Source organism: Pelodiscus sinensis, chromosome 4, assembly GCF_052426305.1.
Source record: "Pelodiscus sinensis isolate ZL-2025 chromosome 4, ASM5242630v1, whole genome shotgun sequence".
Classification (NCBI taxonomy): Eukaryota; Metazoa; Chordata; order Testudines; family Trionychidae; genus Pelodiscus; species Pelodiscus sinensis.
In genome coordinates, this window is record NC_143055.1 from 6,307,953 (window position 1) to 6,325,709 (window position 17,757).

At 42.2% G+C, this 17,757-nt stretch overlaps 1 protein-coding gene across 2 annotated transcripts in view; it reads right to left on the reverse strand.

Annotated features, from left to right (window-relative positions):
- ATRN (attractin) overlaps positions 1–17,757 on the reverse strand; it is a 225,780-nt gene that overhangs the window by 43,036 nt on the left and 164,987 nt on the right. The window contains exon 26 of one of the 2 annotated variants that reach the window (XM_075931018.2): positions 6,177–6,270. In XM_075931018.2, the coding sequence (XP_075787133.2) occupies positions 6,177–6,270 (94 nt within the window). The remainder of the gene's footprint in view (positions 1–6,176; positions 6,271–17,757) is intronic. The other variant, XM_075931019.2, reaches the window with a different exon arrangement.

A 17,757-nucleotide genomic window follows, 5' to 3' on the forward strand; every position in this document is an offset into this window, starting at 1 on the left:
ATGTAGCACTTTAAAGACTAACAAGATGGTTTATTAGATGATGAGCTTTCGTGGGCCAGACCCACTTCCTCAGATCAAATAGTGGAAGAAAGCAGTCACAACCATATATACCAAAGGATACAATTAAAAAAAATGAACAAATATGAAAAGGACAAATCACATTGCAGAACAGAAGGGGGATGCGGGGGGGTGGGAAGGGGGAGGAAGGAAGGTAAGTGTCTGTGAATTGCTGATATTAAAGGTAGGGAGAGTGGGATGTTTGTGAGTTAATGGTATTACAGGTGATAATTGGGGAAACTGTCTTGGTAATGGGTGAGAAAGTTCAAAGACTTGTTAAGTCCTTGTTGGCAAGTGTCGAATTTTAACATGAATGACAGTTCAGAGGATTCCCTTTCAAGTGCAGATGTAAAAGGTCTTTGTAGCAGAATGCAGGTGGCTAAGTCATTTAGAGAGTGTCCTTTCTGGTTAAAGTGGCAAGAAACTGTTTTCTCTTTGTGATCTTGTCTGATATCTGTTTTGTGGGCATTAATCCTTTGGTGAAGTGTCTGAGATGTTTGTCAATGTACATAGCAGACGGACACTTTCGGCACATGATAGCATAGATTATATTTCTGGATGCGCAGGAATATGTGTTCTTGATCTTATAACTCACTTGGTTAGGTCCAATAATGGTATCAGCAGAATGAATATGTGGACAAAGCTGGCAACGGGGTAATGGAATCAGAACATAACAATGGACAGACGGAGTCAGACCACTGGTCCATCTAGCTCAGAGATGTTAGAGAAGAAACTGGTGACCCAGGAGCGGATGGGATAAATGGAACTGCTTTACTGCCCACGCACGTTTACCTCGGACATTTAACACAACGTGTGAATGGCAACAAATGGGCATTAGTCGTGCCCTTTTATCTATTTTAGTATGTTAATTCACAGGTCTAGCACTACTTTTCCTAAAACCTTATTTAGTAATGCTAACTCCCATAAAATGAATATTAATAAGCAAATAATGAATACAATTATACCCACCCCTAATTAATATTTACATAATTTCTAATTAAATCAACACTTTTTCTGTACTACAAACTTTCTAAATCAACAGGTTAGAGAGATTATAAGGAATTTTGACCCTGAAGATGTGTTATACAGAGCCAATGAGGATAAGCAAGAGACATAACAAAATAAAGCAACTCCATACTTATTAGGTTTCTTAGGCTACAAGAATGAAGAGAAAGAATATGTTTATCAGAAAGGATAATACCGGTTTTGACCGGACTCTTCCCAAACTACAAAAAACAAAAGGAAAAAGCATGTTTAAAGGGTAATTCTATGGCTGACCCCGAACCAATAAGGTAGAGCAATTTCAGACTCTTATTAATTTTTTACATATCCCAACAAGCATCCTATTTTCTGACCCTGGCCACTGTCAGATGCATCAAAGGGAATGAATAAAAAGGGGCAATTGTGAACGATCCCATCCCTTGTCATTTACCCCAGCTTTTAGAGATTGAAGGTTTTAGCGACACACAGAGCACGGGGCTGTGTAAGAGAAATGTCTCTTCTCTACAATGGCTGGAGCACAGTATGTTTCTGTTAAAATTCTAACTCCATCTGAGAGTTTCACGACACCACTGCTCCAGAGTTCTCCTTTATCACTTCATCTGATGGAGATAAGAGACTCATGCCGCTCTTTAGTGACAATGGGGTGGGGGGTGGGGTGGGGGAGAGGTGTGTTTATACAGGTTAAACCTCTCTAGTCCAGCACCCTCGGGATCGGAACGGCGCTGAAGCAGAGAATTTTCCAAACAGAAGGTTAATATTGTTTAGTAGCTTTACCAACATTTTCAATGCTTACTGGGCTCTTAGAAAACATTTAGAAGTAAATTAGAGCTAAACCATGGCACAGAACACTGAGAGCCAGGACTGGTAGCTAGAGAAACTTGGCCACACCCCTGATAAGCAGATGTCTGGCTAATCCTGCCAGACCTTGGATGTTGCCAGACCAGAGAGGTTCAACCTGTAACAGCGGTCAATGTCTGGACCTACCAATGCAAAGTTTTCATGCTCCATGTCCCTGGGAATGAGTAACATTTTCGTAGAAGTGGCTCTACTCCGCAGAAATCAGAACTGTTTTGTCAAGAGACAGAAGGGAAACTTTTAAAACCCAGATGGCAGCCTACCAGCTCTACAGCCATTCTTCTGAGTGAAAAGCCATCAGAAACTGTGCACACTAAACACCTAGAGCTAATGAATTGGTATGAATTATTTCTCTATGTCAATGGTTCATCTTTTAAGGTAGCCCTGATATGGCTGTTTCTTTGGAATCGATACAAAGTTTCTTAAGGTGACATCCCAATGTCTAAATGTTACCAACTCTACACATACAGGAAATAGGATTACGTGGTGGAATTCTATCCAAATTCTAATTTCAATCAAAAGACAACTGCTTCTTCCTATGGAATATCTGCTCAGGAAGGTAACGAAGGAGGTTTGAAAGTTGTACCACAGGCTAGATTTAAACAAATTTCCCTACATTTTACAACTACTTGTTTAAAACAAGGAACATGCAATGGCACAGACCTAATAGGCCACAACAAGGATGGTTTATAACGGGGCCCATGTGCAGTGAGTTCTGATTCAGTGATTCAGTGAAAAATCTCTGCATATTGTTATAGCAGGACCCGCTCACTTCTACCTCTGCTTAAGTCTGCAAACCTCCAGGATGCACCTGTCTCTGCCTGGACACCTACCTTCGACAGAAAAATGTGAGGCCTAGGATGATGATGTGCAATTTTCCTGGTAAAACATCTCAGGCAGTTTGTTTACAATATTCGTTTCCACCATCCTACACACTATACAGCCTTAAGCCAACAGTTCTTGGGAGCTCAATGCTCATGAAGAAAGCAAACAGAACATTTTTTCTCCCCCTCTCTTTTCTGCTCTCTCCCTTTCTTCCTGTGCCTTTTCAATAAGCTTTTCAAGGGCCTAACTAGCTTCTTCATTCATCTTAGCTCATCAATTAGACACAGGTCTTCTTAATGAGGCCTTAATTAGAGAGGCAGTGACCAGAGTACTGGCTAAATTACTGTTGCCCAGCACCAAGACACATTAAAAAGGAGTTAAATTGCCTACTACAGTGGACTGCATTTTTCTCATATTATACTGCACACAATACAATCGCATATATGGTATAAAAACCTCTCTTTGAACTAGTAGAGCATCCTTCCTGTGAGGAACAAGAGTACTTTATCAATATTAACAGTATGGAAATGATAATTTGGCTGTATGATGATTTCACTGAATTCAGGGAAGTGAAACTCTCAAAGATAGAAGAGACATAATCACATTGTAAACAGGGCACCATAAACTAAGTATAATGCTAAGATACCTCTTTGCTTCCACTTGTGACTTAATGTCCCCACCTCCAAAGGATAACATCACACCACTGACATTTTCCATTTAAATACTCATTAAATGTCGTGTCGTAGCTTCAGGTGGAATGTGGTATATTTCTCAGCCTACATTCATTATAAACCCTGATCATTATTTTATTCAAGTCAACAGGAAATGTTCCATTGAACTTCAGCTTTCCTGCTTGCCAAGAAGTTGAAGGGGATTTAAAAAAAAAAAAGATGATTTGTGTTAAAATCTAGCTACCTTTGGAAAGCAGGCGATGTTTCAATGATTTATAATGCATTAATGATTAGTGTTAATTGGTTTGAAAATATTAAATCGTGTTATCATTAATGTTGATTCTCTAACAATAGAAACAACATCTCATGTTTGACAGAAGAGGAAAAGGGGAAAAAATACCACGAAGCAGGCTGTTGTGTCTGATAATTAGAATGGGCATTCTCAAATCTAGCAATGCTCGCTTTTTTTTTTTAAACATACTATATAGTGAAATAAACCCAAATGTGGATCTTTGAAGATATGAGGGGAAATAAGCACTTACACAGAACTTTAGATGTTCAAAGCACTGTAAACTAATCCTCAGAACACCTGTGAGATAGCTATGCATTATCCCCACATTGAAGATGAAAACTTAAGCAAACAAATGAAATGATTGGGCACATCCAAATAGCAGAGAGAAGATTAGAACTCAGAACCTCTAACTAACAAATCTGTGCTATTCTTTGACACCACACTACCCTCTTCCTTCCCTGTCACACACTTAGACAACTACTTCACCAGAACAAAATTATACTTTATATGCCTATAGCACTTCCCACCTAAGTTCAAAAGTGCTTTTTAGAAGTTTATGAATTTATCTGCTGCTCCCCTGCAAAAGGTAAGTATGACTCCTCTTATAAAAGACAGGGAAACAAAAGCAGAGAGAGACTGCACATGGCCACAAAGGAAGTTTCTATAGTAATTCAGAATACAATCCAGACTAACCTGCTCCAAGTCCTGTATTTTATGTGGGGATCAATCCTTTCCAATGATAGCTGCACTCCATCATAAAATCCATAAGACACAATATGGGATATAGCATCCCACATTGTCTTATCTACGGTTTGCTTCCCTAGTATTCTACTTTGGGAACAACATAAAGGTGCACTGTATATCTGTACTTTTAAAAATTAGAAGTAAAGAGACCTGACTGACCAAAGGAGACACTCAGCCTTCATACTAGGAGTTTTATCACCTTGTCTAGGACAAGATCCTCACACTCCTCCTCAGCAACTCACTGAACTGGAAGTTATGATGCTACATGGCAGTCAATGAGCCAAGCATTTGTAGACAGAGGTAGCACATTTACAATGAATAGACACGGCAAAAGATAGTACAGGCAGTCCCCGGGTTACATGGATCCGACTTACATCGGATCCCTACTTACAAACGGGGTGAGGCAACCCCGCACTAGCTGCTCCCCCCAGCAGACCAGGGAAACGCGAAGCTAGCGCGCCCCTCCCTCCCCCCAGCAGACCAGGGAGACGCGCTTTTCTCAGCGGACACCTCAGCTTGAGAATAAAGGACTGAGGGAAGTGAGGTGTGGGAGAATAAAACTGAGCTCTGGAGAAATGTTTGGCTAGAGTTTCCCCTACAATATGTACCAGTTCCGACTTACATACAAATTCAACTTAAGAACAAACCTACAGTCCCTATCTTGTACGTAACCCGGGGACTGCCTGTACAGTGAAAAGCCATCATACATGTATCAGAAACAAAATACAGGACTATGCATCACTTTAAAGACTAACAAGATGTTTATTAGATGATGAGCTTTCGTGGGCCAGACCCACTTCCTCAGATCAAATAGTGGAAGGAAATTGTCACAACCATATATACCAAAGGATACAATTTAGAAAATGAACACATATGAAAAGGACAAATCAAATTTCAGAACAGAAGATGGATGGGGGGGGGGAGGTAAATGTCTGTGGGCTAATGATATTAGAGGTGATAATTGGGGAAGCTATCTTTGTAATGGGTAAGATAACTAGATCCTTTGTTGAGACTCAGGTGTAAAGTGTCGAATTTTAGCATGAACAACAGTTCAGAGGATTCTCTTTCAAGTGGAGACTTAAAAGGCTTTTGAAGCAGGATGCAGGTAATTAAGTCGTTGAGACAATGTCCTGTATGAAAAGCGTGCTGTGATATTCTGACGGGAACCTACTTGGATCTCTACAAAGTGGGAGAAGGAGCAATGCTATGGTAACCTGTGTGCCTTTTTTAAAAGAGGAGCCTTAACTTTCTTAGCTATTTTTGCCCCTTAGAATGACAATATTCTCCCTCAAACCACTGACATGGGTCTATAACTTTCAAGTGAGCCATACTGCTACAGAAGCAGTTAGAGACAGGAGCTAATTGTCATTTAGCACGCCAGCAAAGGAGATGAGCTACAAAAGCAAGTTTGTGATTTTCAGAAATTTCTGAACTGATTAAAAAAACCCATACATTTCTCCTAAACACTGTGGTTACAAGCTCTGGGGTCTGAGGTTCTGGAACACAGTATGTTGACCTGTCACACTTAGCGTATGAACGGAAGTGCAGACCCAAGACAGGAACCTAGGATAGCTTGCAATCAAAATGCTAATCAATGTATTTTATTCTCTGTCTCTGCAAACAGATGCTTGTATGCTAAACTGCAGAGAAATACTGCATGTATATGACTAAGGACATGTAAATGATGTACAAAAGTTGCAAAAAGTCAGTCAGAGGAGAGCATTCATTACTGTCATTTGACCTGCCTCTCTTCGTCGCGATGCCCAGCAACTCTGTTTAATCTTCCACACCACGGCCGCTACCAGGAGCAAAGACAGGAAACAACTGTAGAGGAGAAAACACAAACACTTACTGTTCCCTTTCGGAATGTATCAGCATTTGAAAGCTCTAAACAAATAAAGGCCAGACTAGTCCTCTGATAAAAAATGCTACAGCAGTGCAAAGCACTTTGCAAATATTAATTCCCATTATGTACTATGCCCAATTTACAGAGATATGCAGGAGACACTAAAAGGTTGTTAAAGTGCCTTGTCCAAGGTCACATAGCAAGTCAAATGACAGATCTATGATTAGCATTCAGAAATTCTACCAGCAGGTTAAGAATGCAAGAAGTGAACCATAAGAATAATGCCATACAGCAATCTTTAGTAATGTTTGTTTTAAATGAGAGGTTAGCTCAAAAAGGAATCATTAAGTATGCAATATGTACGTGAGACAAACCTTTTTTTTTTTTTTAGTTTTAAGTAGAATATTTTTGCAAATTAAACTATGATTATTGGAATTATTTTATACAAAAAGTGCATACCCCATTTGTTACAGACATCTTTACACCTTACTTTCACTAGCCTCAATTGAATCCCAGCAAGGAGGAACAAAAGAATGGACAATCTACATTAGCTGTTATGGCTTGCAACAAGAAGTATTTGTTTTGCATTTTTCATCTCCGGTGACATCTATTTTCCAATACAACCAGATTTACAAAAACTCTCATTTAATCTAAGGCATTCAATTTTGATTTTACGTTAGCCTACTGCAAAAATCATACGAAAGTCCTCTCAGAAAATTTCAGACAGAAAAGTACTACTGAAGTATCTGTCCGACATTTAATTCTGATGTATTTTATTCATTCATTCAAGTACAGAACAATATGCCCCACACCCACACCACTAAAACATTCAGCTTAATTCCTTGCCGTCAGGACAAAGAAATGTACACACATGTAAATGTTTATTTATGATTTTATATCTTCCATCCCCCTCCATTTTGGGGGGAAAATAACTTACTGATACATTCAGTGAAGTGTACGAACAGAATCTGCATTACCTGTAAATGGCATTTCTCCCTCAAACAAGGTTAGATTTTGACTAGATGAATTTTTGCATACATCACACTTGAACAGGCATAAGCAGATGATGGACTAGGAACCTTTTTGAGCTCCAGAGGTTGTCCTGAGGCTCCACTTAGCTTCCTCAGCATGAATGCTATAGCACTCATGCTGTGTCAAAAGGCTTGGTCAGCTTTTTCCTCTAACAAAGTTTCCCATTCCCAGAGAACCCTGAAAACTCTCTTCAAGGCAAAGCATCCCTACATCACCAAGGCCTACCCACCCTAGGACTCCCTGTAGAGAAGAACAGAGGAGCATCCAAACAAAAATAGTGGAACTAAGACAATATGCTGAATCTTCACTCTTCCAGGATGCTGCCTATTCCCAACCCTCCAACTGTACACAAGATTACACAAGACTACTGTCTTTGGGGTCAAGTATCTTTTATTCTTCCTGTCTGCAACACCTACTACACACACTAAGTAAATCATATCAAATGTCTGCAGGATGCTTCTCAAGACTGCATCCAGGCTAGTGGTTCTCAAACTTTTGGCCTGATGACCCCTTTCACATAGTCAGCCTCTGAGTATGACCACTCCCCCCCAACACTCCTTATACATTAAAAACACTTTATAACACCATTGTACATGCCGGAAGCAGAGAGAGGTGTGGGGTGGAACCTTTCAGCTCACAATCCCCCATTAACCTCACCTCCCACAAGGAGTCCGGACCCCAGTTGGAGAACACTAGTCTAGGGGCAAAGCAAAGTCTAGACTAAGCGTAGCTGCCTGTCAGCCCATCAGGCTAAAGTGCTGATTTCAACAACCTTCAGCTGAAGGCAAATGCATGGCAGCTGGCTTATGAAGAACAGCTGCTGTCTTGGATTTCCTGATTTTTTGACATGATTGGTATTACTCACCCATCCCCCGTCCAAAAAAAAAAAAAAAAAAGAGAGCGAGAGAGCGAGAGAGAGAGAGAGAGAGAGAGCACGCGCGCGCACGTGCTATGAGTTTTAGACACTCCAGCAGTTAACCATCAGGAGTGGGCAAGTCCCCTCAGATGGATTTTCCTTGAGATCCTAACTGAGCTTTTCAGAAATTTTCTCTTGGAAATGAGGGGCATCGTTAAGAATTGTCTGCACTCTGAAATGCCAGGTATAACTAGGGAAGCTAACAAGAACTTCACAAATATGTAGGTTGGGGCAAGGAGATTCTGCCATTCCTTTAATGGCTCACTGTGGTTACACATTAGTAATGGAACTCATACTGAAAAGCTCATCTGTCCCATTTTTTTGGGGGTCCCCCCCCTCCCAGTGAACTACCTGGATATCATGACCCCGCAAACAATCATCTCCACAAGACGAGGCAATCTTTTAGAACTGTACATGCTGCTTTTCTCTTTTGCCCTTTTCGAAATCAGTGTTTCTCAACCTTTTCTTTTTAATAAAAGTACCCCCTTTTCAAATAAAAAAAATATCCCCACTACCTACAGTTTTCAGACCCACAAAATTTTTTCCACCATTGCAACATATTTGTTTAAACAACTTAATCGTAGTCGGGCAGGCGATTACATTTTTGGGTGTAAAAAGTATCAAAATAATAAAGTGCTGTAAAACTCAAAACAAAAATTCAGCTTTCTCCAAATTTCAGTTGCGGTTGTGTTTACGTCCTCCCCCGACTTCTCTCGAGTCCCCCTAAGGATACTCATACCATTGGTTGAGAAACACTGTTCTACATCACAGCTCCCCTTTTGTTTTTCATTACTCACATCACAACCAAGACTATGTGAGAAAAATCTAAAAATACAAATTCAAACCTAGAACTAGGGAGGAAGGCGAAAATTTGTTCCTCTTGGTTTCTGAGGACAGGACAAGGAGTAATGGGCTTAAAGTGCAGCAGGGGAGGTTTAGATTGGACATTAGGAAAAAATTCCTAACTGTCAGGGTGGTCAAATATTGGAATAAATTGCCAAGGGAGGTGGTGGAATCTCCCTCTCTGGAGATATTTAAGAACAGGTTAGATAGACATCTGTCAGGGATGGTGTAGACGGAGCTTGATCCTGCCTTGAGGGCGGGGGGCTGGACTCGATGACCTCTCGAGGTCCCTTCCAGTCCTATTATTCTATGATTCTATGATTCTATGATTTTTCTAAAGCATGAAAATGCTACCCTCCATTTGGCAGAGGAACCATACTGATAAGCTTTTTGTATCGTCACAAGGAGGCAGCAAATACATGGGAAAGATACAAAGCCAAAAAGGAAACACCTATTCTTCTCCTCCTCCAGCCCCCCCAGCCAACGAACTGCATCTTTCAGCACCCCGCCTAATGGGAGTAAAAGGTAGTGTTTACTAGGTACATGAAAGGTGCCGTCTAATGGCAGAAACACAAGATCAAACTGAAAACAAGATCGCTTGGGCTTACCCAGAGTAAAACAGCCTAAAATAGGTAATAGCATTATATTGCGATTGGGAGAGGTCTGCTTTCTGCCAACAGCGTTCCCATTTCTTCTACCTGTTTCCCGCACAACATCACAAACAATGAACTAATGGGCAGTATTCTCCAGAACAGCTGACAAGTTTCAGTCATGTGGGTGCACCACAGCTTCGCTGCTTTCCACACTGCAGCTCCTTGCTCTGACATGTGGCTGTGCTGTATTTCACACTCATTGTGAGCTACTAAGACCACCCAACCATTTCAAAATGTCCTTATTTCAAACAAACCCAAACCAAGCCCCCCCTCCCCCTGTGAGACTTATTCCACCCTCCTCCTGGCCTGAGCCCTTTCTCTTTCCGGCAATCTAGCACCAGCCTCTTCTGTCCTGCAATACCACTGCTGATTTAAGTCTTCTCTTTGCAGCTCCTGCCCAGCATCTCTTCTCCATCTCCCCCCACCCTCCCTCGAAATCTCCTAAAGCAATGGTCTCCAACCTTTTCACACCCAAGATCACTTTTTAAAATGACAGAACAAGCCAAGATCTACCGCCCTGCTCCTTCCTTGAAGCTCCGCCCCTTCCTTGAAGCTCCGCCCTCTCTAGTTTCCTCCTCCTGCAGTCTAGCCGTAAACTTGCTGGGTTGAGACAGGATGTGTAGGGTCTGGGGTGGGAATGAGGGATTTGGGTGTGGGAAGGAGTGAGAGATGCAAGCTCTGGGAGAAAATCTGGATGCAGGAGAAGACGGATAAGGGGCACTGGCTCAAGGAGAGGATGCCAGGCCGGGCAGTGTTGGGGTCAGATGGAGGGTTAGGGTACTAAGCAAGCCACCGACTTCTGGACGTAAGGATTCAGGAATTTGGGTTGGGGTATGTGAGGGGCTCAGGGCAGGGGATTCCAGTGTATGATAGGCTCAGATGTACGGTCTGGGGGAAAGGGGAGCGCAGGAGTGTTATGATGCTGTGGCCAGATGGGGGCTTGGCCCCAGTTTGGGGTTTGTTGGCCAGGCTTCATTTTAAAATAAAATACTGTGTCAAACAAAAAGTTTCTGCGTTGTCTTTATTTCTGAGAAGGGCAGGGAACCTGTCTTGAGTCAGGGGTCACTGACCCAAGAAAAGTCAGCTGGGGCCACACAAGTGAGATGCAAAAAAACCCTCCTCCACCCCCGCTTCACTACTGTGGCCCCAACTGTGTTAGTGGGAACAGAGGGCATAGTACTGGGGAAGGGTGCTAGTGGGTGCTTTGGCAGGGGACAGGGTGCCAGTGGGGACAGAGTTCTGTGGCTCCGGACAGGGGATTGAGGACAGAGTTCAGGGAGTGGGGAGGGGAATGGGGATAGAGTTCTATAGCTGGGGACAGGGGAGTGGGGATGGAGGCAGAGTTCAGGGGATGGGGACGGGGAGTGGGGACAGAGTTCGGGGAGTGGGGATGGAGATGGGGTGGGGACAGAGTTCTATAGCTGGGGACAGGGGAATGGGGACAGAGTTCGGGGAAGGGGGACAGAGTTCTGGGGCTGGGGACGGAGTTTGGGGAATGGGGATGGGAATAGGGACAGAGTTCTATAGCTGGGGACGGGAGTGTGGACAGAGTTCGGGGAAGGGGACAGAGTTCTGGAGCTGGGGACAGGGGAATGGGGATACGGGGGTGGGACACAGTTCTGTGGCTGTGGAGAGGGAATGGGGGAGAGGGAACTGGACGGGGGGGGAGAGGGAAGGAGGACCGGGGGGGGGCAGAGAGTCCCCTGTCTCTGTCTCTTCCCAGGATTCTCCCCCCTCCCCCAAGCCAGCACGTACTTCAGCCCATCTCACACACACACCCTTCCCCAGCACAGGGAAGCCCCGCATGCGCTTGCCCTGGGGCCGGCCAACCCCCCCCCGGCGCAAGGAAGCCCCGCACGCGCTTGCCCCGGGGCTGACACCCCTCCTGCGCGGTGCAGGGAAGTCACTGTGCTCCTCCTCCGCAGCTGATAACCCCTCCCACAGTACGCCTGGCAGAGCAGCTAGCGCCACTTCCGGAATCACCGGAAGTGGCACTAAGCTACGGGACCTCTGTTCAGCCCTGGGAAACCGACACTACCTCCCTTTTCATTTGAGGTAGGTAGTGGGGCTTCGCGGGGGTGGGAGGGGAAGTGAGGGGGGGCAGGCAGGATGCCTCGCAATCGACAGATCGAGGCCCTGCGATCGACCAGTCAATCGCGATTAACTTGTTAGTGACCACAGTCCTAAAGAGATGGCTGAAAATCATGATGCCGAGCATCACAGAAGACTAGCTCCATTTTTCCATTCGATGAGAGCAAAAGAGAAAACTGAGGCAATAGCTAAGCGTAAGACAATGATAACTGAGCTACTGAAAGACCACCACATTGGTTTAGCCTAAAGCGAACACTCAAACCCATCCGTGCTCAGGAGTAGATCTTAACACATTTAACTATAAGTCTATTTTAACTCTTATCTATAGCAGCTACAGGGGGAAATATGCTTTATATTAAGGTACATTCATTTTATAATTTAGAGAGGGTTAATGATTAATAGAAGTTATAAAGCTACTACATTATTTGTGTGTGTTAGATGGTTACAGGCACATCAGCAGAAGGTGTTACAGAAGGTGATAAGCAACTTATTAACTGTTAGAATCAATTTGATTAACCATTTATTAAAGTGTCAATAATTAATTTCTTGTAAGCTGTAAGTGTGTCACTGAAATAAATCCTAACCAAAACCTCAAACCTCCCAGTTGCCTCTCCACCCCATTCTCTGACCCCTTTTCTGAAGGTGTTTCCTTAAAATTCTTACAACTAGCAACTTTTCCTTTTCACATGACACTGGAGAGGAAGACTTGGTAAGAGGAATCCTGACTATGAGAGGACAAAAATCCAGCTAGCACATTAAGGTCCAAATTACTGAACCACCAGATAATATTTATCAATATTAGAATGGCTAGTAAAAATGACAGTTTTAAACCTCAAAATATACTGCAGCTTTGGCTCGAATATACCTTAGTGTGCTAAAAGTCAATTTGTAACTTCTGAAAGCACTGGCATGATTACTAGAGAAACATTTCAAATTATTCGGATGAAGTGGAAACTATGTAAGCGCTACCTGAGAAAGTAACTTTTAATGTGCCGCAGAGTTATAGGTCACATTTTTGTTGTTCCATGCACTAAAATCCAAACAAGATAGAACCAATGCATAAAGCCTGAGTACTTGACTGTAAAATGATGCGAATCTAAACAGACGGTTAAAAAGCTTCTTTAGTAATGCGTGCACTGACACTACACAGATGGTGTCTGCTGAATTGCTACCTGATACTAATAACAAAGGAGCGAAGGGCCTGATTTACAGATTAAACAACTTTCTTTATTGTGGAAGACATCAGGGTTTAATACACCATCACCCACTTCATCCTAAACAGTTGCCATTATAACAGGTTTACAGCCTGGTTCATTCTGGAATTTTCTCTCAGCAGGATGACTGAACCGTAAACATCTTTTGGGAAGAAAATGTTTCATCTTCTTCGGCCTTGCTCAGAATCACACTGGCCATTTTAACTTTGCAAAGGGTAGCTACTTGGAAAGTCCCACGAGCGCAATAAGAATGACCCTACAAAATCTAGGAAAAGGATCAATCTTATTTATATTTAACAACTGAAACAGATTTACTTAAGTGGCAGCACACACGGCAAGCAGCCATAAAAGGCTGTCCTTTTATGCACAGCCTGAGCAGAATGCCCTATTGCCAGCGAGCCCTATTCTGCCCAAGTTAACCAGGGGTAGATGGGTACGTTCCCCACATACGAGGATGGGAGATGTCCCCAGTAAGAATAACACTCCTAGCTGAATAGTTACTATACAATTACCTAATTTCATCTTCCACCTCAAATTTTCCCCAGTCTATGCATGTATTTTTCTTCTACATCCATCACTCGCAATTTTCAAATTAAGATTGACTGTTTTACTTAAAGGTGTGCTCAAAGGATTAGTCTGGGGGATTTCTGTGGCCCACAGGATACAGGAAAAATCACAAGGGCTCTTTTTAGCTTTGGAATCCACGAGCACCTGAAATTCTGACTCTTCCAGACTGGACCTGGCATCTGTTAGTAGATAGCAGCTCTAGCCAATTTAAAGAAGTGAAGATAATCAATTTAGTTAGGTGAGTTTCTGGGATTTATAAGGACTACTATCAAAAAGCACTCTCAAATCTGAAGGAAAGAGAGCAATTATTGAGGGAGAACATGTACATAATATACTTACACTGAAAGCTTCCAAATTTGTGTCACTGGAGGAACACCTACTTAAGGGACAATACCATGGGTATTAACATGTACTGCCTTCGAGAATGAGAGCTCAATCTCTGCCTAAGACATAAATCCACGTTATCATGTAGCAGATCCTTTTGACCACGGCTTCGCACGTATTGCCCATACTGCCACACTAAAGCCCCTCACAAGAAAAACACAGGCCGCTGAGGCGGATCCAGAAACAGAGCTTGAAGTTTCCCGGGTGCTCAGCACTGTTCTCAGTAAACGGAACTTAACTTGGCAAGCACCTGGGCCAATAAGACAAGAGCAGGGACACAAGCTGTCTCATACACTAAGTTAATGAGCACTAAAAAACACGACAAGATAGCAATAAGAGAAATGAGCTGTCATATACATCAGTTAACAAGCACCTGGAGCAGGGAAACAAAAAACATAGCTAGCTTTCACGTGTGCCCGTCATGTCTGCATCAGGCACTAACCACAATGCCTTGAGGCAGATGTCATGTCACAAGGAAGGAACCCTAATATGGTACCGGATATCAAATAACCCTAATATGATACCGGATGTCAAAATTATAGTATAAAGCACCCTGCGCCCTAAGCTCGGGGAGGTTCCGTATAAAAAAATAGAAGGCACGTATCGTCCAGCCTGGCTGAGGGTTGATCACCCGAGGCTGCCTCCCACCCACCGAATCACGAAAGGGTGTACGAATCCGGAGCATGCTACGTGTTATTTTGTGTCTGTGCATCGTAATTGTTACTGGGCTTGTAAGTATTGCTTAATATATTATTTGTCAGCTTAGCAATAGTAAGTTGTATTGTATTAACCATACTGTATAATGGTACCACACCTTGGTCTAAATAAGAACTAGAAGTAGAATTGAGGGGTTGTTAAGTGAATAGGCAAACTAATAACTAACTCTACCAGCTGTTCCAAGATAACCATAGAGGGGCTGGCTGTAGGAGGAGTTTTTATTATTGTTGTATTAACTTTCTTTAATGTATGTTTTATTTGCATGCTATGTTGTCTTAAACAAATCAGAGACAGTAATTTAATATAATCAGATTGTAGTTAATAAAGTTTGTTATTGGTTAAGTACATTTAAGTCTCGGGCTTTCCTCCTTCGCGGCCCCAGTTCCTTGCCACAAAACGCCACCCCTAGACAATCTTTCGAGCCTCTGCTTCATCACACATCACCTACAAAACTGAACTCTGAACTCCTGCTTCCTCCCCACGGTCACTTAGGCTACATCTACACTGCAGCAGGTTTTCAGAAGAGGAAATGCAAATGAAGCGCTCATTTGCAAATCTTGCGCTCTCATTTGCATATTCTCCTCCGATACGTTTTGCGGAAAAGGTTTTTGCAATAAAAAGCCTTGTGTAGACGGGACCATTTGTCAGAAAACCCCCGTTTTGTGCAAGATACCTTAATACCTCAAAAAAAGAGGTTTATAGGATCTTGCGCAAAACGGGGTTTTTCCGACAAATGGCCCCGTCTACACAGCGCTTTTTATCACAAAAACCTCTTCCACCCAAAGGATCGAAAGAGACTATAAAATGAGAGCATGACATTTGCAAATGAGTGCTTCATTTGCATTTCCTCTTCCAAAAAACTGCCAGTGTAGACATAGCTTCACGTATGAAACTAGACTGCTGTAGAATTAATGGACCAGCTGGTGGTTCTCTCTAGAACTTGATACCAAACCTAAGTAATGCCAGCTTGCTGCCCTTAGGTCGAATAAAGGTCTCCTCTTTTTTGGGGGAAGACCACATCCATTCTGTGATCACTGCTATTTCAAGTATCCCATTCAAAAAGCTGTGCCCTATTGTGTTGGACAAACAAACCGTCCAACTTTCAGCCAGGGGATTATTTTATATTATTCTCTATTAAATATTTGTTCCACATGTAGATATTTCTAAGCTATAATGAAGTTACCCTTTAACCTTTGCTTTATTAAGTTAAATAGACTGAACTCGAGTCTAGCAGCAAGGGGCATGTTTTCTAGTGCTCTACTTATTTTAATGGATCTTCTTTGAACCCTCTCCAATTTATCACCAGCGTTCGTCAGCTGTGGACACCAGAACTAGACACAATATTCCAGCAGCACTCGCATCAGTGCCAAATAAAATAACGTCTTTACTCCTACTTGAGCCTCCTGTAAATACACTCTAAGTTCGCATTAATTCTTTTGGCCACCACATCACACTGGGAGTTCATGTTCAGCTGATTATCCACCCTGAACTCCAAATTCTTATCAGTGTCACTGATTCCATGTTAGAGACTCTCACTCTGTAAATATGACCTGCATTCTTTGTTCCTACGTTTACATTTAGCCATTTAAAATGTGTATCATTTACCAGAGCCCAATTTACCCAATGATCCAGTTCTCTCTGACCGTCCAATCTTCATCAATTTTTGTCTCATCTACCAACTTTCAGCAACAATGACACTTTCTTCCAGGCCAAGTTAAACAGTATATGGTCAAGAACTGAGCGCTGCAGGATCCTGCTAGAAAAACACCCATTTCATGATGATTTCCCATTTACAATTACATTGTGACTTATCAGTGGGCCTGGTTTTGATTCATTTATAGTGTGCCATATTAATGTAATAATTGTTTAGTTTTTAAAATGAAAATATCATGCACAGAAAAGTCAAATGCCTTAGAGAAGTCTATGTTACATCAACATGATCACCGTTATCAAATAAACTTGGAATCTCATTTTAAAAGGTATCAAGTTAGATAGGGTCCATTTTCCCTATCTAAGGGAAGGTTCTTCATAATGCTTTTTGCAGAAAATTGCTTTGTATTTTGGAACAAAAATCATCAGGGAAGTGGGAATAGGGATGAACAGCTTCTGAAGAAAAAAACGGACACTTTTTGACACCACAGTCTGAGTATACACAAAACTTTCAATAGTTTAAAGTGCGAGGGAAGAAAATAGCAGACTTGTGCAAAGTAAAAATTAAAGGGTTTATGAAAAGGAAGGAAAGGCGATAGGAAGAAAACGTTCCCTTGCAATTCATTTGGTTTTAGAAAAGGTTAACAGTGGTTAAAATATCATTCCTCTTACAGTTCTGTTTATAATGATCTATTAATGAGCCAGTACAAATCATTTTTCTCAACCTTTATCTACTGACTTTTTTGGAGCTTAAAATAAAAAGCTACCACATGGAATAATAACGAAAAGCTATCTAGCAAACCTGGACCTGATTTTCAAAGGTGTTGCAGGCCCTAATTCCAAATGAAAGCAAAAGAAAGCTGCAGGCATTCATCTCTGAACTTCAAGCTCCAAATCTTTTGAAGGAGAGCAACTTGGTTGTTAAATAAAAAAAAGGAAATTAAGTACAGCGCCAGAGCAGAATTTAGTACAATCAGGACTAGGTCACACTATTCTCTGGAGCATGCATGTTCTACTGGGTTACTGGTTTCCAGCAACCTGTGACTTGGTTTGCCTTGCAGAGCTTTTAAGATGAGAGGTTTTCCTGTTCCCGCACACGATAAGCTGAGATTTGGAGTTGTGCAAGGTAATGGGTTCTCCATCCTATCCTGGGATCTTACTGCATTCTCCTTGCCCTGGCTTGCACAAATTAAACACACAGATGTAGCTATGAGATTTGATAAATGCAGCAATGCACACTGGAAAATGTAATCCAAAACACACTTATACCATAGGGTCTCAATTAGCTGTTACCTCTCAAGAGACAGATCTTGGAGACATTGTGCACAGTTCTCTGAAAACATCCATTCAATGGACAGCAGGGGCCAAAAAAGCTAAAACACAACTGGGAATGACTAG